Source organism: Amborella trichopoda, chromosome 3, assembly GCF_054954075.1.
Source record: "Amborella trichopoda isolate Santa Cruz 75 chromosome 3, AtrichopodaSantaCruz75HAP2 v2.0, whole genome shotgun sequence".
Taxonomy (NCBI): domain Eukaryota; kingdom Viridiplantae; phylum Streptophyta; class Magnoliopsida; order Amborellales; family Amborellaceae; genus Amborella; species Amborella trichopoda.
In genome coordinates this window covers 46,288,962-46,315,068 of record NC_142338.1, presented here as the reverse complement: position 1 = coordinate 46,315,068, position 26,107 = coordinate 46,288,962, and the positions used below count along the sequence as shown (strand labels likewise).

At 38.8% G+C, this 26,107-nt stretch overlaps 1 protein-coding gene across 7 annotated transcripts in view; it reads left to right on the top strand.

Moving 5' to 3' along the window:
• The window catches only part of NOV (Histidine kinase-, DNA gyrase B-, and HSP90-like ATPase family protein), a 64,943-nt gene extending 40,039 nt beyond the window's left edge, over positions 1 to 24,904 (top strand). For all 7 annotated transcript variants that reach the window (XM_020673356.2, XM_020673355.2, XM_020673354.2 and 4 more), the window contains 6 exons: positions 4,609 to 6,882; positions 7,169 to 7,281; positions 18,992 to 19,394; positions 20,418 to 20,732; positions 21,056 to 21,313; positions 23,042 to 24,904. In XM_020673356.2, the coding sequence (XP_020529015.1) occupies positions 4,609 to 6,882; positions 7,169 to 7,281; positions 18,992 to 19,394; positions 20,418 to 20,732; positions 21,056 to 21,313; positions 23,042 to 24,142 (4,464 nt within the window). In that variant the 3' untranslated portion in view covers positions 24,143 to 24,904. The remainder of the gene's footprint in view (positions 1 to 4,608; positions 6,883 to 7,168; positions 7,282 to 18,991; positions 19,395 to 20,417; positions 20,733 to 21,055; positions 21,314 to 23,041) is intronic.
• The last annotated feature ends 1,203 nt before the right edge of the window (positions 24,905 to 26,107 follow it).

Here is a 26,107-nt window from a genome sequence, read left to right as displayed (position 1 = left end):
ACCAGAAACGAAATGATAAAAATTGCATAAGGGGTAATTTTTGTGAAAAAGATACCAATGGGGGTATTAATTGATTCAAGAAACACTTTACCGGTAGTAAACGGAATGTTGCTTCTTGTAAAAAGGTTCCTGAAGCGATTCAGGATGAGATTAGACAATTTCTGAATTATAAGAACCAGAAAATGATAAAAATGAGCCTTGTTCTATGGAAATATCTTCTCCAGGTTCTTCTAGAAGTGGTGATCCAGAATGGAAGTATGGTTATAGCTTGAATCCGAATGACAAAAATCATATTAAATATAATTATTGTGGAAAGGATACTAATGAGGTTATATATCGGTTCAAAAAACACATTGCCGGTATTAAGGGGGATGTTGCCCCATGTAAAAAATGTTCTTGAGGTTACTAGGGAGGAGATTATACAAAATTTGAGTTCAGGGAAGCACAAAAAGATAGAAATGGTTAGAGCTGCTAAGACTCTTAGGGCCTCATCTGCATATAGTAAGAGGGAGTTAGAAGAAGAGGAGGAAGATGCAGTTTCAGAAGAAACAGAGGAAGACGAGTGTTATATTGAAGAGGGAGATGACTTTGATGATGATGGCCTAAAATCTGATGCATATGATGAAGCTTACCCTACTCGTTTTGATGATGATGATGAAGACTGAAGAATGAAGAGTTGAAGACGCTTGAGTGCTTGACTCTTGGTGTTGACTGTTGAGTGTTGAATATTGTGTCTTAGACTGTTTATTTTTTGAATTTTTGTATATTAATATGGATTTTGGTCTTATGGATTATCAAAATTCTCTTCTCGATTTTTCCTCAATTCTTCATTCATGGAAATATTAAATATGGATTATGGATAGAATATTCAAATTATAATATTTGTGGTTAGAATATCAAAAATCTCCAGATTTGTATCAAAATTCTCTCTTTTTTTTAGTTTCAACTGGGCCGCCCAGGCTCTGGGCACCCGCCTAGGGGTTGGGCGGCCTGGACCCCCACGACCGCCTGAGTGCCGCCTAGCACTTTTTGAAACGCTGATTGAAAACTAGGCTTTCTTAGCTTCAACCCATTGTCTATGAATCGCGGTTAAGTTCCCATGTTTTCTGCTTGATTTTGAGCTATTTTTCTCTTTTTTTTTACTATTATGAATTGAGTGTTATCATAGTAGGAATCATTTTTTTTTGGATCTTGCCAATAGACGAGGATGTAGAGGCCGTGGAAGCCAAGGAGGAGGAGGTAGCGCTGTGCCAAGGGCAGAATATGAGGACTTATTGAGGAGCTTCAGTGAAATGGAGCAATTGTTGGGTCATCTTGTTCACTTTGATTGAGAGTTGGCACTTACGAAAGTGAGAATCAAGTGAAGAAAGTAAAAATCCCTTTCACAACCGAAGGAGAACCCTTCATTGGAGGATAGGTTGGTTCGTGCCCTAGCCAGGTCGGATCAAGGTGTGATGAGTGGATGTCCTTGAATTCTTGGGAAAAGTTCAGCCTGATGAGTTCTTGGACTGGATAAACAGTGTGTAGGCCTTCTTCGAGTGGAAAGATTTCGCGGAACAAAGGAAGATCAAATTTGTGGCTACCCGACTCAAGGGACAATGCCCAAATATGGTGGTTGCAGGTGCAACCAGTCGAGTGCGAAAGGAAAAGAAAGGCTAGCGACTAGGAGGAAAATGAAGTCATTCCCTAGGGAGAAATGCATACCCCTGGTTATGCGTAAGAATTGTAGGGTGTCCAGGAGTATATGGATGAATTGATCCCCTTTATGTGCCAGAATGAAGTCAATGAAAGTGATGACTAACTCGTTGCAAGGTATGTCAGTGGACTGAAACCTCAGATTCAAAATTAACTAATTCTGCCCCAGATTTTCAGTGTTTACTGAACATTGTTTCAATCATTTTCACCTAGCCAATAGCTATGTTTCCAACGCAAATCCCCACTCCTACTGTCCTACAAGAGCCTGAAGAAGGCATTTTAAAAGGACGAAAGATCTCAAATACAAAGATCTTTGATCCTCGATATTTTGGATGAATATCAATGTCTAAATCACCATAAATATCCTTCGATAACCTCTCTTGATAGTTCACTAGGAATCCTATTTGAAAAAATTGGGATTCAGAAAATTTCTTGTAGTTCTTGGATTTTGTTTATGTCGATCTTTTTTTAAAGAATCTTCTGATTTTGTTGTTTCTCTCTCAAATATAGGATTAAAAAGGTTTTGGTGGGGTTAGAATACCCCACAATCTGTTTTCCCACTTAAAACTGAAAAAAAGACTGTTTTGCCTACGACTTGAGGGCATCTTTGCGTTGGTTCATGGTTAACTGAGGCAGGCACCTATCTTGAGGAGCGAGGCGCTCGCCTATGTCCTGGCTGCCTCGTACTAGGCAAGGTGCCTACCTGCCCTTCCTTGAGGCACCACCTACGCAGCGAGGTGGCTGCTTTCTTCTCGAATGTTTAGGACCTCATTGATTTAGTCCCTTATCTATAATGAGGCTTGGAGTATGCAGTGGATGGATGGAATAAACCAATTTTTTAGAGGGAGATGTCTAATTTGATTTATGACACGCTTAATGATTGATTGTGAACTAAAACCTGTCTTGCCTTGTGAAAGACGTGGACTTGTTATTATACATGGCCTTTTTTATTTAAGTTGGTTAGAAAAGAAAACATAGGATATTTATTTTCAGAGTGCCTATGGTGACTCATATCATAAGCCATGGAATGTTTCAGTTATATCCATTATAACACTTGTAGAATATTGAAGGGTTTGGCTTGATATCTTTGGTCAATGATGCTAAATAGGTAAATTGAAGGTACAATTACCAAAGCCAGCGTGAGAGATAAAAAAGTTTTCTTAGTAAGGCATAGACAGCAACTGAATTTAGGCGGGATTGCTAAATCCTTTTCCACCTCAATAGAAAATTTCAAGAAGTTACAAAATTTGTAGTAGTGTTAGTTATAAAATTTCTGTCAATTAAGTTAAAGCATTATTTTTAACTACAATTAATAATAAAATTATTTTACATAATATACTGGTGATAACTCATGCTTTACGTTATTTTCATAAAAACATAATTGTGTTTATGAGTTTTAGTATTGTTGATAATTGCAAGTATCATTATAGTTATTACAAAGTAATTTATGAGTTTTAGTATTATTGATAACTGTATAAGCAATATATGATTGTTACAAATGTTGATAATTATAAGCTATATGGTATGTGATCGCTGCATACCAATGAAGCTGAAGGGCAAGTTCTATAGGATAGCTGTGGGACGAGCTTTGCTCTATTAGGCTGAATGTTGGGCGGACAAAAAACAATATACCCATGGAATGAGTGTAGCGGAGATGAGGTTGTTGAGATGGATGAGTGGCAAGACAAGAAAGGATAGAATTCAAAATGAATCCATTCGGGAGAATTTAAGTGTGGCACCAAGAGTAGACTTAGGTGGGCTGGCCATGTGTGGCGTCGACCAAGTACAACACCTGTTAGGAGGTCTGAGTAGTTGAAGTGGAAGAACTTAAAAGGGCAAGGGGTAGGGCCCAAAGCATATGGTTGGAAGTAGTTCGAAAAAATATCGGGACTTATGACCTCACTGAGGGTATGGTCTTTAATAGAGCAGACTGGGAGACCAGGATTCGTGTAGCCGACCCCAATTAATTGGGAAAAGGCTATGATGATGATGATTTTAGACATAGCTTATGCAGTACACGTAAAATTTAGTGATATTTATGAATATTCTCTTCATATTAACAAACTTGTAGGCTCCGTTGTGCCGAGAAATTTTAGTAATAGCGCCATTTGTTTCATGCACCCATTCAAGAGTGATGGACATTCTTGCTTGGCTCGTCTTAGAAATGCCTCCGAAGCATTTCTATGATTCCCAATAAAACAAACATTTCATCTATTCCCATAAATGGGGACTTCTTTGTTGTGACTTAACCACATAGGATTTAAAATTCTTCAGGATTACCCATAAAGGTAAGTAGGGCTATATCTTTGATATGACAACATTTCCAAAATGGCCATAGGTTTTGTAGTTATGCTCCTAAAATGTCCTGGTCATAGGAGCCTCAGGAGGTAATCTGTAATTGACAGTTTACTAATTATCTGTCAGTTTGTGCCTTATGCAATGCAATAGTTAAGGGTTAGTTTTGAAGCAGGGTTATGGAATGCTATGCAAGAGGAAAAAAGCATTTCGAACCCAAGGTGTGGCCAGGGATAGTGTGATGTGAGTGGCACCTTCCTTTTTTCGAGTTAGCTTATCAAGACTTTCATGGGGAAAAAACAAACTGTGGTACGGTTGTAACATACATAAAAAAAGTGAAAGTACTTTATTATTTAAGGGTGTGAGTGTGCACCACAGTTTTTATGAATTATATGATATTTACAGTCTTCTGAATTGATTATTGCATTATTCATAGTATATTTTAAAATGTCTTTTTGTGTGCAGATAAGAAGGATGCTTGTTTTAATCTTATCGTATTTTGCGTGCACATATACTATTGATCTTGTTTCCTTGCTTTCTTCCATTTTTCATTTGTCTTCGTTTTTTGGTGAACTACCTGGAGGGTCACTCATGTTTACAAATCTGTACTTTTGCTAGGTTACAAATGCCCCAGAGATTCATTCGAATGGATTTCATGTTAAGTTTGATATCAGTAAAGGTCAGATTGGTTTTGTTCTGCCAACTAATATTCCTCCTTGTGACATGAAAATTTTCAACAAGCATGTAACTAATGGGGATGATCAACTAGATACTGCCAGCTGGAACACGTGCATTGTGCTTCCTTTCAAATCAAAACCTGAAGAAGGAATTCCTTTGGACTCATTGATGTCCATGTTTTCAGATCTCCATCCATCTTTGTTGCTATTTCTTCATCGCCTTCGGTGTATTATATTCAGGAATTTGCTTAACGATTCTATCACTATCTTGCGAAGAGAGAGTGTTGGTAATGGGATCATTCGGGTTTCACATGGCAACCAGCGAACAGATTGGCTGGTGGTTAGTCAAGAACTGAAGCCACACATTGCTCGTACTGGCGTACAATCTACAGAAATTGCCTTGGCCTTCACGCTGCAAGAATCTCCTGATGAAGGTTATACCCCACATCTAGAATTGCAACCTGTTTTTGCTTATCTTCCGTTGAGGACTTACGGGCTGAAGTTTATTCTTCAAGGTGACTTTATTCTTCCTTCTTCTAGAGAGGAAGTCGATGGAGATAGTGCATGGAATCAATGGTTGTTGTCAGAGTTCCCAACTTTATTTGTCAATGCTGAAAGATGCTTCTGTGCACTTCCGTGTTTCCAAGGGAGTTCGGAAAAAGCCGTTACTGCTTACTTTAGTTTTGTTCCAATGCCAGGTGAAGTGCATGGGTTTTTTTCGCAACTTCCTCAAATGATTATTTCTAAGTTACGTGCATCAAATTGCTTGCTTTTGGATAGGAAGAATGCTGAATGGGTTCCTCCCTGTAAGGTCTTGAAAGGTTGGGATGAGCAAGTGCGCTGCCTTATACCTGAAAGCCTGCTTTTCAGTCATCTCGGCCTTGGTTATTTGCATCAGGAACTTTTCTTATCAGATCCTTTAGCAAATGCTTTAGGGGTTCAGAGCTATGGGCCAAAAATTTTATTTGAACTCATGGTGTCATTATGTCGCTCCCATGAATGTATCAAGTCAATGGGATTGGACTGGTTGATCTCATGGCTTGTTGCTTTCCATGCTTCCTTGTCCATCCCTTGTACCATAGGTCAAAGTTCTTTTAATGGAAAAGCAGAATCTCAATATATATGTGCTCTTGGAAAAATTCCGTTCATTCCTCTTTCAGATGGATCATATAGCTCACTGGAGGAAGGATCAATATGGATGCCTTGCAGGGCCTTCAGTGATGGGCTTCATGATGAACCTCTCTATGAAGAGTTTCCTTATTTATATGCTGAGCTTCGTACAGTGAATCCACGCCTTATTTCTAGTCGGACACTAGATAGTAGAAGTATGGAAGAAAACCAAACAAATGTCGTTATTTCGATGCTTCGAAGGATTGGAGTCCAACGATTGTCAGCACATGAAGTTGTCAGATCACATATCTTGAAGGCCATACCTTATTATGGCATCATGTCCAAGGACAAGTGCTTGATGGCAGAATATCTGGCCTTCACAATGCTCCATCTTCAGTCTAACTGTGAGAGTTGTCACATTGAGAAGGCCGAAATGATTTCAGAACTTCAGAATAAAGCCATTGTTCTCACAAGTAATGGTTATAAATGCCCTGGCAAGGAATCGATACACTTCACTGAAGAGTTTGGTAGTCATGTTGATATAAAGAAAATAATTGAAGATACTGGTGTCTTGTGGAATGAAATTGACAACATCTATCTGAATTATCCTGCCATGGATACTTCATCTTCTAATCTTGTGAAGTGGAGGAATTTCTTTGTGGAACTGGGTGTAACTGACTTTGTGCAGATAATTCAAGTTGATAGGGAAATTGTAAGTGATTTTGGTTCCAGTGGGAATAATAGTATTTTTGATGGAAACCATAGTTCATCACGTTGCATTGTGAAGGATTGGGAGGCGCCCGAATTGGTCAACTTATTAACTGCTTTGTCGTCGTGTCAAAAGCATGACAAGTGTGAATACCTATTGAAAGTTCTTGACGACCTTTGGGATGACTACTTCAGCACGAAAGTGGCAAGATATGGCCCTTTCCACCCCATTGATAATGGAAAACCCTGTCAGCTGTCATTTATCAAATGTATGCATCAGTTTAAGTGGGTAGTATCTACTATGGACAAAGAACTTCACTATCCTAAAGATCTTTTCTATGATTGTGAGATAGTCCGATCTATATTGGGGCCATTTGCTCCATATGTAGTTCCCCAGGTTGGCTTCGGACTTTCTGATGTTATAATTTTTCCATGTGTGTTCGAGTTCGGGGGATATTTGTTAGAAGTTACATTTTTCTGCCCTACTTTTGTTTTGGTTTTTCCCTTTTGAATCTTCGACTGGAAGTTAAGGGGAGTAGATTTTTGTTGTAATTATCTAGTTCATTAGGGAACTTTTTTATTTTGATGTGGTCCCAATCCTTCATTCCAGTAAGCAATTTGAATGGCAGTCCTTACTGTAGCATCCCCAATCTGATCCAACATTGTTATATTGGACCATACAGGTGAAAAGTAAAAAGTTTTTGGATGTCATTGGATTTAAGACCCGTGTTACGCTTGATGCTGCTCTTGCAGTTCTTCAGTCATGGAGATCATCCAAAACTCCCTTCAGGGCCAGGTATGGTTTAGTTTATCATTTATTCCTTTATATGCACATGCCCATACACTCATTTGTCCTGTGCATGGTTGTCGTTTACCCTCTCAAATGACAGACAGACACACATTCATGTCAAACATCCATGCATTTTTGCAATCATCTGCTAATTCTTTGTTGTGGTCTACTCAGTTCAATTATTGTGATTGAAAAAATTAAAAAATAATCTTCCCGCCTGTAGATACCATTGTTATCCATGTTGCAGCAATTCATCTATGTACCTATTTTGTCTGATTTGTCTCCTTGTTTAACACCTTGGGTTTCCTTGATCATATACTTATTTTGGTATTGGTTGTTTGTCTTGCTTTTGTATGGCCAATGGCAGCACAGTGATTTCTGTCTGTGTAAGTTCCTTACTCTGTCATCATTTGTTTGTTGTATCTGTTACCTATTTGAATGAGAATTTATATTTAACAAAACATAAGTTGCAATTTGGTATTAATAGGTCCATAATTTTGGGGTAAATATGTATTTTTAAATCACTCCAGCCCCTTGTGTGTGCTTTCTACTTTTTCTACAGCATCTGTCAGTTTGGAATGGACTGGAGAAGTATCTAGATGCTGATCTCTCCTTCACAAAGCTGCCTGTTTGGATGATAGTTACTTCTATCAATGAAATATTTCTTTCGCTAAATTTAGTATATTCATTAGATTATAAATATGTTATTTGTTTGGCGGTTACTGTTATATATGCAAGTCTATATGCGTATTATGTTATATGTTGTTTGGATGAGTTGATCTTGGCACCACATTGACACCACTTCTCTCTTTTCATTGGTAATACAATGTATTAAGTTGCTCCAATTCTCAGTAGAAAGAATCCCACATTAATGTAAAATATTAATTCAATATTCCTTCCACAGAGATAAAAACAGGCAGTTTGTGATCAAAATAGGTCAAGAACATCCTTGCAATCTCCAGGGTAAGCTGTGAAGCTTGGTTTGGAATTTGTGTCATTTCTCTATCTCCTAGGAGCATTTGTGTCGTTGAAACAGTGGTTTTTATCAACGTCTTGTAACGCCTGCAACAAAAGTAAGGCAAGTACCTATCAAAATTTAACCACAACCAATAAGTAGATGCTATAATTAAAGATAAATGAACACTGTTTTTCATCCTATTGTTGCAGTATGCAACAATCAATAAAGAAAATTACACCCAATTCAAATACACCCAATTCAAAAATAACAACTAAGTAGACAATATAATTAGATATAAGAAAAACTCTTTTCGTCGTATTATTAGAGTACATAAAGATATGTCTGCCCAACACATTGAACATGAAAAAACCATGCTAATGATCTTTAGCTTGATCATTAGATACACCAGAACTTCAAAAATTCAAATAAATCTGAAAAACTCAATTTCATGTACAGTTCCTTGCCTTATGGGCCCACTGAAATATTCATCAATTCATCATTTCAATGCGCTGAAATCTTAAAGCGCTTTTATATAAGGATGTGGTTTCTACAGGGCCTAGCCCTTTTGAGAAAAAGTAAACCCTTACCTCAAGACCTCGTCCAGCTAACACTTCAGATATAAGTATACCCTATGGTGGCTCTAAATCTATTTATGAAATTTGTTGCTCAAAAAAGGTTATAGATCTCACAGATACCTGAACACTTGAAAATGGGATATGGAGAATGTGTTACAATATATATTATTTTTAGGGATTGGAATATTTATTTTTCACATCCATAATAGTCAAGGTGGAGATGATTGATTTGAAGGTTTTCTGACTCCAGAACTTAAATTCTTGGTCAGATTTTAGACACCGCTTGACCTTTTTTAATAAGGCCTAGGCTTTTTTTTATCCTTTCCCATTATATGAAGACTCTGGGAGAACATCATTGGCATGAGTTTAGAGACAAAATTGCAATTTTTGTAACATTACCAAGCAATGCATAAATTTTTTGATGAAGGTTAACATTGTATTACTGAGAGAGAATAGTACAATAGATAGAGAGCCAAGTTCACCCCTTAGGGGGTGAACTGGAAAGTATCATGTACAGAATGGGCTTATAAGACCGTCCTAAGTAAAGTTTACATGAAGCTTACAAAAAATAAGGATGGGGGGGGGGGGGGGGGCTAAACAAAGCATGAGAGGAGCTATGGAGACGTGCTGAGCCGGAGGCCTTGTGCAAAAACGGAGACGACCCCAGCTTGGTCGTGAAGTTGCCTACTAGCTCCCTCTTTTGCCAGATGGTACGCGAAGTCGTTGGACGTCTTCCATGTATGCCGCCATCAGACGTCCATACCCCTGCAAAGATGTTCAATTTCCTCAAATGTAGTGATGAGATACCAAGCGGGGGAGACATTTTACTAGCCCATGAGATAACATTTTTTGAGTCTCCTTCTACAAAGAGATCTAGTCCCCAAGAACGGTTAAACTTTTCATGCCTAGAAGGAGAGCAAAGGCTTCAGCGATTTGGGCTTCCATGGGGCCAAGGTGCTCTGAGAACTAAAGGATAACGTTGCCTTGGTAGTCTCTAAAGACCCCCCCAGCCCCTGTCGGTCCTGGGTTCCAATTAAACTTGATGGTTCCTTCTTGGGGTGGCTGCCAAAAGCTGGATCTCTGAGGTTGTCTTGGGTAGTGGAAGAGGATATTATGCCATTGAGGAACGAACTGAGTCCTTGGAATCCCAGAGAACAATTTGTGGTTTGCTGCCCAGAAGGAAACCAAAGATAAGGCCTTGTGCAGGAGGGCTGAAGTTTGTACTTTCGAGCTTCAGAAAATTCGATTATTCCTTTCCAGCCAAATATTCCACATGGTAGCTGCTAAGGTGGTCTTCCAAAGGGCTCTGCCAGCCTTCAGCCAAGGTGTATGAAGCTCTTTAGAAATGAGAGACTTAACTGTAGGAGGCATGACCCATTCGATGCCGAATAATTGTAAAATCTGTCCCCAAAGATCAAAAGAGAAATCACAGTGAAGAAAAAGGTGGGGGTTAGACTCCTCTCATCTTTTTCGCAAAGGGTGCATCTGTTGGGAAGATGAATCCCTCGTTTCTGAAGATGATCTATAGTAAGGGCTCTATGAGAGCAGGCTAGCTGGTTGAACGTTTGGACCTTAGGTGGGGCAAGGGTAGTCCACACTTTCGATGAAATAGTAGTGGGGTTGGTCGGGAAGGTAGGGGGTTGAGCTAATAATTTATAGAAAGAGGCCACTAAAAACTCACCCGAGGGAGTTGGGGTCCAAAGTATAACATCTCTCCCTAGGTTGGAAAAAAAGTGAGAGTGAATGCCAGAATGAAGAAGTTGGAATTGGGTGATCTCCTCTTCGGTAAGGTTCCTCCTAAAAGAAGGGTTCCAGGTTCGCCTTGCACTTGTGAGGACCACTTCTTCCGCCACTGTAGCTTCTTGGTTGACCGCCAACGAAAAGAGAGCTAGGAAAGCGTCCCTCAGAGGTGAAGAGCCCAGCCAAAGATCTGACCAGAATTTCACCCGAGATCCCTCTCTTGGAAGAAACCTTAAATGTTTTTTGAAGAGAGAGAAGGTCGAGGAGAAAGATTGCCATGCCTCTGAAGCGTTATACCTATGGGAATTGTCTGGCACCCGGGCTCCTTCAGGTATCCTATACTTGTGTCTGAGAACTTGAGCCCACAAGGAGTCTAGCTGGGTAGCTAGACGCCACCACCACTTGCCTAACAGAGCAAGGTTATGTTTTTGGAGAATCCTAATACCTAGACCACCCTAGTTTTCGAAAGGCAGATATTGTCCCAAGCAACCAGATGAAATTTATTCTTCTGAGCTTGCCCCGACCAAAGGAAGTTTCGCATAAGCTGGTTCAAACAATTAGCCACTAAAGCAGGCATGTGGAAAAGCGACATCAGGTAGACAGGAGAGTTAGATATCGTAACTTTTATAAGGGTAGTCCTGCCTGCCATAGAGAGAAGATGGCCCTTCCATCCAACCAAGCGCCTATCCACCCTATCGATAACTTGGGACCATTGTCTAGTTTTGGGTTTGCCTAGCCCAAGCGGGAGGCCAAGATACGTAGTGGGTAGGTCCTCCACTTTGCATTCCCAGTTGCAGATGACCCTCTAATCTCGGCATTAAAAATAGCTCCCCCCATCATTCTTGATTTTTCGAAGTTAACTTTGAAGCCGGTTGCTCTTTGGAAGCATTTGAGGAACAGGTACAGGTTATTCACTTCCCTAGGGGAAGCATCTAGGAACACCAAAGTGTCATCTGTGTATTGCAGATGAGTAATTGTAGGACCTAGTCTACTGCTCTTGAAGCTGGAGAGAAACGCTGCCGAAAACACTCGGGATAAGGCTCAACTAAAGACTTCGGCAGCTATAGAAAACAGAAAAGGTGGTAGAGGGTCTCCTTGGCGAAGCCTCCTAGAAGAAGAGAAGACCCCTCTAAGGGCCCATTGATAAGGACAGAAAATTTTGGGTGCGAGTAGCAACCACGCATCCACTTCCTCCAACGGCTACGGAAGCCCATTTTGAGCATCGTCTCTTCCAACCAGGTACAGTGGCAGAAGAATTCAACAGGCTGATGGGGCCAAATCCTTAATTTCCTCTGCTCCTTCCACTTTGGGAACTAATGCAATGAAAGTAGTGTTAATTGCTTTGTGCAGGTTACCCCGAAGGAAAAACTCATCGAAATAGAGTTTAAGGTTGGTACGAAAAATGTCCCAAAACGCCTTAAAAGGTGCTATTGGGAAACCGTCTGGGCCGGGGGCTTTGTCCTTAGCAAGAGCATCAATTCCTAGCAGAATCTCTACTACTGAGAAAGGTCTTTCTAACCACTGTGCCCTATCGTCAGAGAGACTCAAAAAGTCCAGAGATGACATTCTGGGTCTAGGCCCATGGGGAGCTGTGTAAAGGGACTTAAAAAAGTCTACAATCTAAGACCATGATCAAATTTCTTGATGAATTACAATCTAAACATTCGTAGAGAAAAAAGAAAAAAAGAATCACTACCACCACTTTACTAATTTTGAGAGAGATTAGGTTAGATAGATATTTTGATAGGCAGAAAGGGAGGAGGCAATATTGAGGAAAAGCAATCAAGTAAACTAATTAATTGATTGTAAGGACAAGCATTATGGATAAATAACCATTACAAGGTCAAGGTAATTGATTTATCGATCGGTTGATCTTTTCTAAGGCTTGAACTTTCGCAACTGTCTTATCATCGAGAGTGAGAGAATCTCTAATGGGTGTTGAAAGCGCTATTGGACTCTTGGGTCTTGATGATGGCCGAAAAAATTTAAAAATGACATCCTTTCTTTCTGTCTACTTCTTTTTTATTTAACTCATTTCTCTCGACTCGTGAATATGATCACAACAATGATGCAAAAAAAGGGACGAAGTCATTGAAATTGTTCCATACCTGAAACACCAATGGAGAAAAGGGTAAGATCAATATCAGGCACTTCCTTAGCCAAAAAGGATCAAGGTTTGGGTAAAGAGGCATCTTTGAGGAGCTGAATCACCCACTACGAAGGTTTTAATGGCTTGTAATTGATATGATATGGTTGAAGATCATAAAGTTTGAAACTGTGAAACCTTAGGATTAAAGCACTGCTATAATAAGTGAACCAATTTTGGAGCCCCAATTTCTCCAACAAACTCTCTGAAAACAAGATTGAATCTGGAAAACCCTAAACTCTTGAACCGGAGTTTCTGCAACAAATGCCCTCAAAAAGAGGGGATTGAATACTCAATTTTCTTTTTCTGATATGGTTATGGTTATTGATGGGATTGTCCATGCTAGTTGTTTTCATCTAGTTGAATTTGGAGGTAGAGTGTGAAGCAATTCCCGACTCTATGACAATCCATAGCGTGGGATCGCTAGGCCACCACCATCTAGAAACATAGGCACATACGCCATTTGTGTTGCGATAGCTTTGTGTGTGTGCGTATTTCATTGTTTTTTTGGATGGGCGGGGGGGTGGTAGGGCCAATGTTCACAAAATGTGGAGGGTGAGCTCCTCATGACCGAGGTGCCGCAAAAAGAAAGGGTGGAACGGGAGTTGGTTTAATATATGATATAATAGACAAATATAATAGGTGGGGGTGTTTGTGTGTGTGTGTGTCTATATATATATATATATAGATAAATATATATGGACAATGATTTCATGCAACGGCTGTATAGTATTATAATGCAACAACTTTCAAAAACCATATTAGTGTCATTTGTTTTATCCCAATTTTTACATGTACACTCTTCTCATTCAATTGAACAATCACAAAAAAACAAAATTTGAAAATGCACCCTAGAAAGTGTTATTTTAGCCCAATCAACATAGGCCGTCCATTTCGTTAAGTGATTAGATCTAGGCCTTAGAAGGATTTTTTTCTTTTCAAATTTTTTGGATAGCTTTTTTTATCATGAGATGAACAATGTTGAAAAAGAAAAAAAATGTTTTTGAGTTTGTAAAGCTCTAAATCATGAAATTCATAAAATGGACGGTCTAGATTCAATGTTAGAGGGGACTCATATTTAACCATATCTATGATGCAAATTGAATTTTTTTTTTTTTTTAAATTGACTATTGGGATGATGAGAGGGTATGTACAATTTTTTAGGTGATAGAAATGCTACAAACATGGTTTTCTAGAAGTGTGGTTGCATTATATTATTATACAAGCGTTGCATAAAATCATTCCCCTTTATATATATCATCATCATAGCCTTTTCCCAATCAATTGAGGTCAACTACATGAATCCTGGTCCGTCATTCTGCTGTATTAAGGGCCATACTCTCAGTGAAGCTATAAGTCCCCATATCTTTTCTCACTACTTCCAACTATGTCCTTTTGGGCATCCCCTTGGCCCTGTTTTTAGCCTTCCACCTGAACTGACTCGCACCTCCTAACATTTGTTGTACTGGGTCTGCACCACATATGGTCAGCCCACCTAAGTTTACTATCTCATCTTATTGCTTATTGGTGCCACGCCTAAATTTTTCCGAATGAATTCATTTCGAGTTCTATCCCTTCTTGTCTTGCCACTCATCTATCTTAACGCCTTCCAATTTGAGGAGAGCCATGCCCTTATCGTATATTTGTACATGCTGTTGATGCCGAAATAAAAGGAGTAGCTATGTGGAGTGCAGGATAAGGGCCGTAACTCAGTGCTGGTCCTGCCTAAGCAGGGTCCCAAGAGGGGTGGGTTAGAAACGGCCCTAACCTCTGGCTTATGCACAAAGTGGCCGTTCTCAGGACTCAAACCTGTGCTCTTGCACTGGCTACCTGAGCTTTTACCATCACACCATGTGACGGCCCCTGAGTGGAAGATAATAAATTTAAAATTTTTCTTTTTCTTTTATTCAATATACCTGAATTCTACTTACATGGGCCACTGTACACTGTTGTAAATCAAATTTAAGACCTTAAACACAACCTAAGATCTTTACTTTTATTGCCAAAGCAAATAAAAACCATTCAGGAGCAATAAACAATCTTCCACTATAGTTTTGAGTACAATATATGTTCCTGAAAATTCACATAAAAATATGAAATAATACTGAAAGATAATTAAATCTACTTGGAAGACTTACTAGGGGAAAAAGTTTATAGAGACCCAAGGCTCTTACAATCAAATTACAGGCCACCTCAAAAATTTCCCTAGAAGAGGTTGTTTTGATTATCAGATATCCTCAAATTGATCATCTCGACATCAAGATGCATCTACATGAGAAAAATTGGATTTCAAGTTTTGAAAATAGTGCATCTTGTAACGCATTTTTTGGAACCAGTTTTCAAGATTTTTAAGTTAGATCTACTCGATCTACACTATTTTTGGGACTGTAAATGTTATAATTAAATATAAAATTATATTTTAAGGCTATCACAAAGATTTCTAGTTTTTTTTTTTTTAAGCTGAAAACAAAAATTTCCAGTATTGAAACCACCTTTCTCTACACTATTTGAAGGTGCGCTTTACTTTGATTGTTTTGAGCCTCGGCTCTATACAAACCGCATCCCTTACTAGGAGGTGCCTGGAGTTAAACACTTACAGGTCTTGATCCACCCCACACCCGATTCCCTAACCAATGACCACTTTTGTCCTTTTTAATCTTGGTGGAATTTTAGAGATGGGAAGCTTTCATAGGCAATATCCCTTACTGTAGGGTTTTAGAGAGCATGGAAACCTAACTAAGGTTTATAAGAACCCTTAGGAACAAATTAGGGTTAGGATCCTCCTATGGCTGGGCATACCCTTTTGTTCCCTCCAAACAGCAAAAACCCTAATTAGGGTTTCAATATGCCACCCTTGTCTTATCAAATTGGCATGACCTTTTTTGGGAGGGAGAGAGAAATACGAAAGTTTAATGAAAGAGAGAGAGAGACTTGGTGCATGGAGGGGTGAGAAATATGTGTTTTAAGCAAGAGGGGCTCAATGGTGTTTAAATAAAAAGAATTTCTTCTCCTATTTGGATCAGAGTTTCTTCCATTGGCATTGGCTATCCAATGAAACAACTTCACCAATGGAACTTCGAAAATCTATGGGGTGAGAGAACGAATTTGAGCCATCCCATAATAATCAATCCAAACTTTCCTAATATTTTTCCATAATCTATAAGAAGACAAAATAATTAGGGTGTTGGTCAAACCAAACTCCTAATTAAAACAATCTTTAATATTTAAAAGATTCCCCTAAAATAACTTTTGACAAAAAAATGTTACATAAATAAAAGAAAGAGGGTGTGCCACCCAAGAGAGATTAAGCGGTCCCCACAATGGCCCACGTCCCACTCATGGGTGGCACACATGTGGGGCTGGATCTTGGGCCTCACATGGGCCCTTATAAATTTCAGAAATTACAAAAATACCATTTTAAAGGATTTTACAGCAGAAATAAATTTTAAAAATTCTGAAAAATTTGTGAAAACCATAAAAACATTTGTGATGCAAAAATAAAGTATTTTAGAAGTGGACTGGTACCAATTAGTCAAAATTAGCGACAATAGCGGCATCCCACTTAACCCGAGAACCATGATCCACTACGATTTTCTTGTCCAACCCAACAAAGACGCATGACCCACAGTCTTGATGAAGGGGCTCATAATTGGCTTGTCAAAGTTAGACAATAAGCAGTAGAACCATGATTATGGAATGTTGATAGTCTCCCCTTTTAAAAGCAAGTCCAACACATGTCACTACAGTGCAAAGGGGGCTCTCTCTATACACGTGTGCACGTGTCCCTCTATAGGGTTGCTTCACAGTAATGCAGTTATCATGTATACATACCGTGCGGGAGGTTGTTGAGGCTTTGCCCTTTTCTCTCACAGGCCTACAACCGTACACAAGAGACTATATATTTCTCTTGGCCTACAAACATCATCCCTTGGTATCTTTCCAACCTCAACAAGGGATGACCCACTGTAAGCCCTTCTTGGTAGTGCCATGTGCCCTGATGTAAGGGTTTTGGACATAACCAGGGCTATAAACCGCCAACCCATGGTCAGTCAACACACAACCTCCCATTGAAGTGCATATTCCACTATAAAATATCATTTTTACTAGCTCTCTAGGCTTCTAAAGGCTACAAAACCCAATACCAAAGTACCCGAAGTAGAAAACAAGAGTGTAAAATTTGACTACGAATTGTGCTGAATTGTATTCGTAAGTTGCATAGTTACACAAAGTATGTAGGGGTGGCAATGGACCTAGACTCGACCTGGGTCCAGCTATGGGTCCAAGAATTGGACCCGGCGGGTCAGGTCCAGGTCCAAATATTGGACCCGAGCACTATTCGGGCCCGGATCTGGGTCCATGTGGACCTAACCCGGACCCTACTCTATTAGTGTTATTATATGAATAAGGAAAATGGTTTTGATAGGGCTGCAGACCAACCAAAATAAGTGAAGCCTCACCTCAAAACTCATCAAAAATTGAAATTCAAGCATTGGAAAGCCTTTGCATCGATCATCTTGGCTTGAACATTATGGTTGTGGAAAAAATTTAGGTTTTCAAGCGCGAAAAATAGTGTATGTTGTATCAAAATATCTAGACCTTCCATTGCACCCTAAAAATAAGTGCTTAGAGATTTGCCAGATCTTTACATTTTTTGAGTTTCAAATTTCATTGTCGATGTTGGAAATTGATTTTAGAGTCGTCGTGGAGATTTTCATTGCTAGAAGTGCTTTCCGGACTAGGATTTGAGATGAGGCTTTATTTTGTTTTCATAAAGCCTAGGCCTTGTAGAAACCTCATCCTCTAAATAATATTTAATAGATAACATTTTAATAATACTTTATTGAGAGTTAAATAAAGATAACTATAGTTATAATATTTAAATATGGAAGCATCTACGAAACGCCTATAGGTGAAGTTCTACAGTACTTCACCTGCACCTCATCACCATCCAAAGTTCATCACACCGTCATAGTCGTCTGGTAGTATTTGAATTTTTATAATTATTGTACTAATCATATTTATCTAAAATTTGCGGCGCGCGTACATATGACCATGTCGCACCAAAATGAAATATTAAAAAAAGAATAGTCATAAAATAAAATGATGAAATTACCCTTGAAACTTTATTGGGGTATTTTGCATAATTTTTATCATTCAAATTATTTGTTTTATATTTTATTCATGTGCATCTCACTAAGGCGCACACACCTACAAAACTTCAGATCATTATGATTTGTGAAAAAATATTAAAATTCAAACACTATCAGACATCTGTGACCGTGTGATAAACTTTGAACGGTGATAAAACCGCAGGTGAAGTACTGTAGAACTTCACTTATAGGCGTTTTGTAGTGTTTTCCTATATTTTAATATTTTAATAATATTTAATATATAATATTTAATTAATATTTAAATAAAGATAACTATAGTTATAATGTTGAAATATACATGTATGTATGTATTTAACGTAACATTTCAATATATTTAAATATATTTTTTTTTATTTTTGGGTCGGGTTTGTGTCCAGGTCCAATTGGGTCTAGGTCCAGGTCTGATAACTTTGGGTCTGGATTCAGCCTGACCCGGATCCAACCCAACCCGTTGCCACTCCTAAGAGTATGTTATTGTTCATTAAAATAAAGAAAAGATGGTTACATGTGGACAAGAGGATGCTTCTTATAAAATTGCTACAAATAATTCCGTGCAGTGCGTTCTTTTTTTTTTTTGGGCAACAGATAAAGATGTACAATGTAGGCCAAATCTGTCTGTAACTAGTGTTTCCAACTGCAGTGGGTGTGTCAGTTACTGTCATTATTTAGTTTGTATTTTTTGGCCTCCCAAATCATTCTCTCCTTCAATTTTTCATTTAAATGTTTTTCTTGATATCCTGTTGCATCCTCATCATCTTTCATTGGGGGTCTGTGAATTACTGCACTGGGGTGGTTTGCATTGTTTGCTCTCCAACTCATTTGTCTGCTTTAATAAATAGTTTGCTCATTATCCTGTTGCATTCTACTTCCTTTTTCAAATTTTGATTCTAATTGCAATTATTTGTGAATTGGAGTTTGATGTTACCCACTTCACATTATGTTTGCCTCTGAGTCTAGCAACCTTTTCCTTCTTTCGTCTAGCCATCATCAGTTTTTTATTTCTTAATAATTAAATGACTCAATATTGTCTTAATTTGCCATTTCTAGATTTATTAAAAAATTTCTGCTTTAATGAGGATGTACTTGTTTAGTTCTAGCCTTGTAAGTTCATCAGTCTGAAAAACAATGTTGCACCCTTTTATGTCAGCATAAAGCAGATGTCCCGATTTTACTCCTTCATTTGGGACGAGATGACTAGCACAAAGACGAAGATTGAGGCATTAAATTCTGGGGCCTGTATATTTGTACCATTTGCAAAAGTTGCTGATGTCGAGCAACTTGTACCAGGTGTGTTTTTGTCAACCAGTGAGGTGTATTGGAGTGACCAAACTGGTTGTGTTGATCGAACAAGAGAGATTCTACTTCACCACGCCAAGATAGATGATGATAAATGTAACTCAGTTTATACCTTGATTCATTTCTATGGTAGTAGTCTTCATGATTTTTTTGTGGACGGCTGTGGGGTACGTGAGGTTCCTCGTTTTGGTTGTTATCTTCAGCTATTGCTACAATTATCAAGAACTGCACCACCTTCTCAGTCCGCAAATGTTGTAAGTAGTCATCCTTTCACTGTTTTTTTGTCTCAGAAAATGCTTTAAAAAGTATATGTTTCTCTAGGGAAAAATAATGCCATTGGAGCAGAAACCCTGTGGCTAAAATATCATTGATTTTGCAAAATATGTAGATCCTTATTGAACAAGGAAGCTGATTTGCTCTCTTTACCATTTCTGAAGACCCACCTGCATATAAATCCTATTCAGTGCTTTTATTTGTGCCGGTTTGGGTTGGGGGGCATGATGCAGTTTCTGCTACCTAGCAGTCTGTGAAGGTTCATGGATGGGGCAGTGTTGTGTATGTTCTCTCTCTCTTCCACACACCAAAAAATAAATAAATAAAAAAGAAAGAAAAAAGCCACACAAAGAGTGGATAAAGGTATTGTTTCTTGTCGGCAGTTAAGGCTGCAAGTCGCTGGTGTTGACTTTATAAGACCCTCCTCCAAAGGTCGCACCGTTCGGTTAATGTGCATTCATGCACGCAAAAATGTGTACAAGAGGGGGAGGGGGTGCATTGGAGTAGTAGTTTTTTTTTTTTTGGGTGTTTGGGGATGGGGAGGTTGTTGATGTTAGGGCTGAAAGTTCTGTTATTTTAATGGTCTCACTGGTAGAAATGGTTTGTTTACTTGGTCTCCTTTTATATATATATATATATATATATATATATATATATATATATATATATATATATATATTTATATATTTATATATATATTTTTTTTTGGTGGGGAGGGGTTAGGTAGGTCAGCACAAGAAATGAATCTGTGAATGTGGTAACATTGTAAAGGAACTGCCACCACTGTAACCATCAATCTGGGTGCCCAGTTCCCAAACATGGTATTTTCTCAATAATGGTTGGTTCTGTCTACTTTCTCAAAAACATTGCCAAGAACATTTTAGTGATAGCAGATTTTATGTAACTATTGAAAGGTTGAGTTTCGTCCCTTTCTTTTATTGAATTGACAAGATGAGTGCAATATATTATCTGGTATGAATTATCTGTTCTTTTTCTTTGTACAGGTCTCCCAAGTATTTCTAAAGTTGGCTGACGATATTCAATCTGGATTAGTGGAGTCCCAGGAAATTTCACACTTCAAAGACTGCCTTTGTAAGACAGATTTTACCATATTGCCGACTATACTAGATAGATGGGTTTCTCTACACCAAGATTTTGGCGTCATTTGTTGGTGTGATGATGAAGAATTACGAAAGCAATTCAAGAGTGCTAGTAACCTTGACTTCGTGCATTTTGGTGGTCTTGATGAGGGAAAGGGAACATTTCAAGTGAAGCTTGCAGCTTTAATGGGAACCATTGGGGTCCCTGTTCTTTCAGAGGTAAAGTTACTAGCTTTTAGTTTGGTGTGAGGTTTATGTTGTTAGATTTCACTACTACTGGCTTTGAATTAAATGCTTTTTCAGATTTTTTTTGCAATGATCAATTTGGACCAAAACTGTGTGTAGCACACAGCTAGTTGATGAATACTGTAATGTTGTTTAGTTGTAGGACTGGAACAGAGTTTGTGGCATACTTTCCCAAAAGTCCAATACATGATCTAGCAGCTTTTGGTTCTTGCCTGCTGTAAACATGATGAATTGGTCTTTCAATTGTATGTTTATCAAATATACATTTACAGCTTCTTATACGTGCTTATTTGCAGGTAGTATCTCGTGAGGCAAAATTTTACGGTGTTTCAGAATGTGAAGAGAAAGCTTTACTGGTGAACTGGATTATTCCTTACGTCCAGAGGTATATTTATGAACTGCATCCTGAGACCTATCTGCATTTGAAGATTTCCATATTTGAGAGCTTGAATCAACTGCAAGTTATCGGAGTTGAAAAACTATTTTACAAGCGGATGGTGAAAAGCTGTTATATTGCCTCGAGGAATCGATATCAGTGCAGCTGCTTATTAGAGGTATGGGCTTGCTTCCAAATGATAGAAATGTGCATATTTTAGTAGCCGAACGAGATGTAAATGTCGAAATGTCTGTATCTTCACATGCTTCAAATGGTCCCTGTACCCCTATTGTTTTCAGTGATATCCACATGGTCCATGTATTTTGCTGATGCCCCCCCAGCTCAGCTTGTCCACAAGCTGCCTTTGAAAGGAAATCTTGCCTGATTATCCCAAGACATGATTTCTTTGTCTGTGCTCATCCCTTTGATTATGCTATTGTTTCTGCGGCATCAAATCTCAGGATAATTACACGCACACTTCTAATAGATCTACTACCTTTTCTCCCCCCATTTTCTGCTCTCTTTCTGTTTTTCTTTTTTCTTTTTTCTTTTTTAATTGGGCTCCCCTATGGTTCTAATGGCATAACATACCAACCATGCAACAACTCATGGAGCAAGATCAACTAGTGCTTCTAATCCCAAAATTCTAACTTTTCATTTGGTGTCATCTTGTGAAAATGCAGGCTTGCTGTAATGTGTAAACTGGATTGTAATCTATGTCACAATGACACTGATACAAAGAATTCGTGTCTCACTCGGATTCCAAGCATCTTTCTCACCTACTTATATACCAAAGTCCAGTATAACATGTCCATACATATGCCTGTATACATATTTATATATAATTAATTTGTGATTATTCTGTAATTTAATTAACTTAATAAATGAAAAGTTGTGTTCAAATCTGTGTGTCAACAGCGCAGACCTCTCCAGAGTTCTGGACACACGTGTCTAAATGATAAACACACGTCCAAATATTGGACATTTGTAAATATACTTGGACACAATTCCAATATTTGGACAAATGTTTCAATTTTTGGCACATCAAGAGACATGTTCGACATATAATTTGTGTAAAACAAATTGCAGATATGCCTAAGCCGCATCTAGCATTGTCTGTAGTGTCAGAAAATGCATATTGGACACTTCTTTTGTGTCAGACATTCCAAAATGTGCTCAACACATGTATCGTTTGTATTGGAGATGGTTTTACCCATACTGATTGTTGGAATGTTGTTATGTGAAAATGAAATATAATTTTTTGATGGTTTTGTAACTTTCATTGTTGCAACAATTATCAAATCATCATACTCTGAATTATGAGTTTGAAACCCAAGCCTACCCACAAGTGTTTGTGTGTGTTACGGTAGTCTGAGCACAAAATTGCTTGATAACAAGTACATTGCATTACTGTTCTGTTTTTTCAGTTTTTCCAACCAGAGTCTTTCTCATCCCTCCATGGTCATGAGACGTGACATGATGCATGACAAGTCTTTCTCATCCCTACATTGCATTACTGTTCTGGCTTTTCAGTTTTTCCAACCGGGGTCTTTCTCATCCCTGCATGGTCATTAGACGTGACATTATGCATGACAAGTCTTTCTCATCCCTCCATGGTCATTAGACGTGACATTATGCATGACAAGTCTTTCTCATCCCTACGTTGCATTACTGTTCAGGTTTTTCAGTTTTTCCAACCAGAGTCTTTCTCATCCCTCCATGGTCGTGAGACTTGTGACACGATGCATGACAAGTTGAATGGTCTAGAGATGTGTTACCAAAGAGTGGTTATGTTACACCACATACTCCTATGCCTACTCTCGAGTCTCAATGCTTCTGCGTAAGTAGTAATCTCCATATTTGATGTCCTTAGTTCTCATTAGCCCTCTATTTCTTGTGATTACAGGGAACCACCTTATACCTCACTCAAGATGCCAACAACCACTCTATTTTCCTGGAGCTATCTCGCGTTTTCTTTGGTGGGCGAACGGACCTTCACCTTGCAAACTTCCTTCACATGATAGCGACCATGTCTGAATGGGATTCAGCTGAAGAGCAGATAGAATCTTTCATTATCAAGAATCAGAAGGTCCCAAAGCTCCCAAGTGAAGAAGTTGTTTGGGTCACCCCACAACTATCACGCCCAAAGACATCTTCCCCATTATCTGGCTTGCCGCCCATCATGGATGAGTGCCCCTCAAACTCAAAACCAAAACCGGGCATCACTTCCTGTTGGCCCCCAGCTGATTGGAAAGCCGCTTCGAAAATCCACAAGAAGAGAAAACATGTTAGATGGGCTCATGTCAAGCCTCTTGGTGAGTCTCTGGATGATTCTATCGAACAAGATGAGAACGCTTTTGCTGAAGATCCAATGGTCGATGCCATCCCGATTGAGATCGATGACGATTTTATGGTGGAAGATGATTCTGCTGCCTCAACAGCTCTAGCCTTGGAGCATCCAAACTCTCCAAAAGATGAAATCCCATCAAATGAAACTTCGGAGGAAGAAACTCCATTAAAAGAAGCTCATAATGAGCCTAATGACAAAGAAAGCACTTCCTATGGGGAACACATCGATGGTTCAGCCTCCACTTTGGCTCCACGAGAGCAGCTTCGAGTGGGTACCCCCAACAAGCGTCAACAGCTGTTAACAGGCAGACTGGGTGAAGTCATAGCATACACGTACTTTATTAAGAAATATGGTTCAGGAGCAGTTAAATGGGTGAACCAGGGGAATGAGTCTGGTTTGCCTTATGATGTGGTTGTAACACTAGGAGAAACAGGCAATAAGGAGTACATAGAAGTGAAGTCCACCAGTTCTAGGAGGAAAGACTTCTTTGAGATATCCGTTAAAGAGTGGAATTTTGCAATGGAAAAGCGTGATTCTTATAGCATCGCCCATGTGGTTGTGGCTCCTAATAGACAAGATACAGTTACTGTTTTGAAGAACCCTTTGAAGTTGTGTCAACTAGGTAAGCTGAAGCTCGCTATTTTAATGCATCTGTAACAGAAGCAGCCATAATTTTCAACATAAATCATGTCAATTTTCCAGTGTCATCTGATGCTTGGTTTAGGTAAATTTGAATTCTCTTCAAATGTGCTTAATGGGAAAGATTATTATACCAAACAAATATGGTTATACATTAGTGGAGCATCTTTTTCGTCACTTCCTCATTGGAGACTGTCCTTCGGAATACTGAATAACATATTTTCCATTGAATTATGGTACATTCTCCCTTGTGGCACTCATCTCAAGTCCTTCCACATGACTGAAGGGGATGATGGAGCAAGTACCCAAGCAATCTCAAACACAAATTCCAGCTGCCTGTGTTATTTTTGCCCATTTCTTTTTCTTCTCTTAAAAGATAAAGAGGGAGAGGGAGAGCGAGATAGAGAAGAGAGGGATCTGAGTATCGGTAGATTGTTGATTGCCACATAAAGCCAATTATTAGTCTCGTGAAGACATGCAGGTTACTACCAGACGGACAATGGGCATGAGAGCGTGAGAAGGGGATACTTGTGAAACAACAATATTGAGCTACTTATTTTCCCGGCCGTGTTCGAGGCAGATGCATGGCAGGTTGGTTTTGTATTCTAAAAATATATTGTGGACTATGGACATTGCGAGAGTGTAAGGGGATGCTGGTGTTAAAACAACATGAGCTAATTATTTTTCCGGCTTTGTTCAAGGCAGATGCATTGCAGGTTGCTTTTGTATGCTAAAACTGAATTTTGGCCAAGATGTGAATTAAATTTTTTATTTAATCAATTCCTTCTTCTATTTATTGATTATATTGGTCACTATTGATTATTGGGTCCAAGGCAACATTTTAGGTTATTGATATGCTTTGGTGCTCGAGAAGACCACCATAGAGTCGCCACTGACCCTCTGACCTCGAGGTCTTTAATCCAGCATATGGTACCTCACAAAGATCGATCGAGTACTTATTGACGTATGTTGTTTACTCTCTCAACATAGAAACAGGAGGGTCTTTCCGCTGTCCAGGGTTGGAGTGCAAGATGACGAGAGTGCAACATGGATCAGCTACGACAGGACCTCTTGGATCAAATGAAACAGCCCCATAGCCCAGAGAGAGTAATTTTCTTACAATTAAATTTTTTTACCTGTATGGGCTATCAATTCCATACAAAATACCTATGTTATGCCTGAGTGCATTGGAAAGGTACAAGTATGCATCCGGTTTGCCGGCAACTGGCAATGATATGATGATGCCTGCAAGCACTGGGTTGTTTTTTCATCTTTATAACCAAATATTACAAATGCCACGCTTCCCTGGTGCATCTTATTTATCTATGGAAACCAGTTTTCAGATTGGATTAGGAGAAAGTGGCAGTTGCATTATACATTGGAATTTTGAGGAAGCATTCTACTCTTCCGTGTTCAATTGACATGAAATCTTTGATCATTAAAGTATAAGACTAGATGGCACCCCTACCATATTTTAGCGAGAGAGAGAGATTATCCCCACCCTGATTTAGGGTAGTGAGATTATCCCCATCCTGATTTAGAAGAGAGAGATTATCCCCACCCTGTTCTAAATCATTTATAATGGGGTGGTTTGTATGTAGCTGAAATGAATGAGAAAAATAAGTTGGAGTAAATGATTATTCCCACCATGCCCATTGTAAATCGTTTAGAATGGGGTGGTTTGTACGTAGTTGTTATGAATGAGAAAAATTAAGTCCGAGTAAATGATTATCCCCACCCTATTCTAAATGGTTTAGAATGGGGTGGTTTGTACGTAGTTGAAATTAATGAGAAAATAAGTAAACACTATCATACTCCATTGCGGCTGACATAAACATTACAACCTTAACGTTATGGTTATCTATAAATTTAGTACTATCTTGTAAAGTGTGTCACTTTTTTACGATGTCTTAAAATACATATTAAATCTACACTGTCTAATTAAAATAACATGACCGTCAAGGAACTGCAACTTTAAAATGC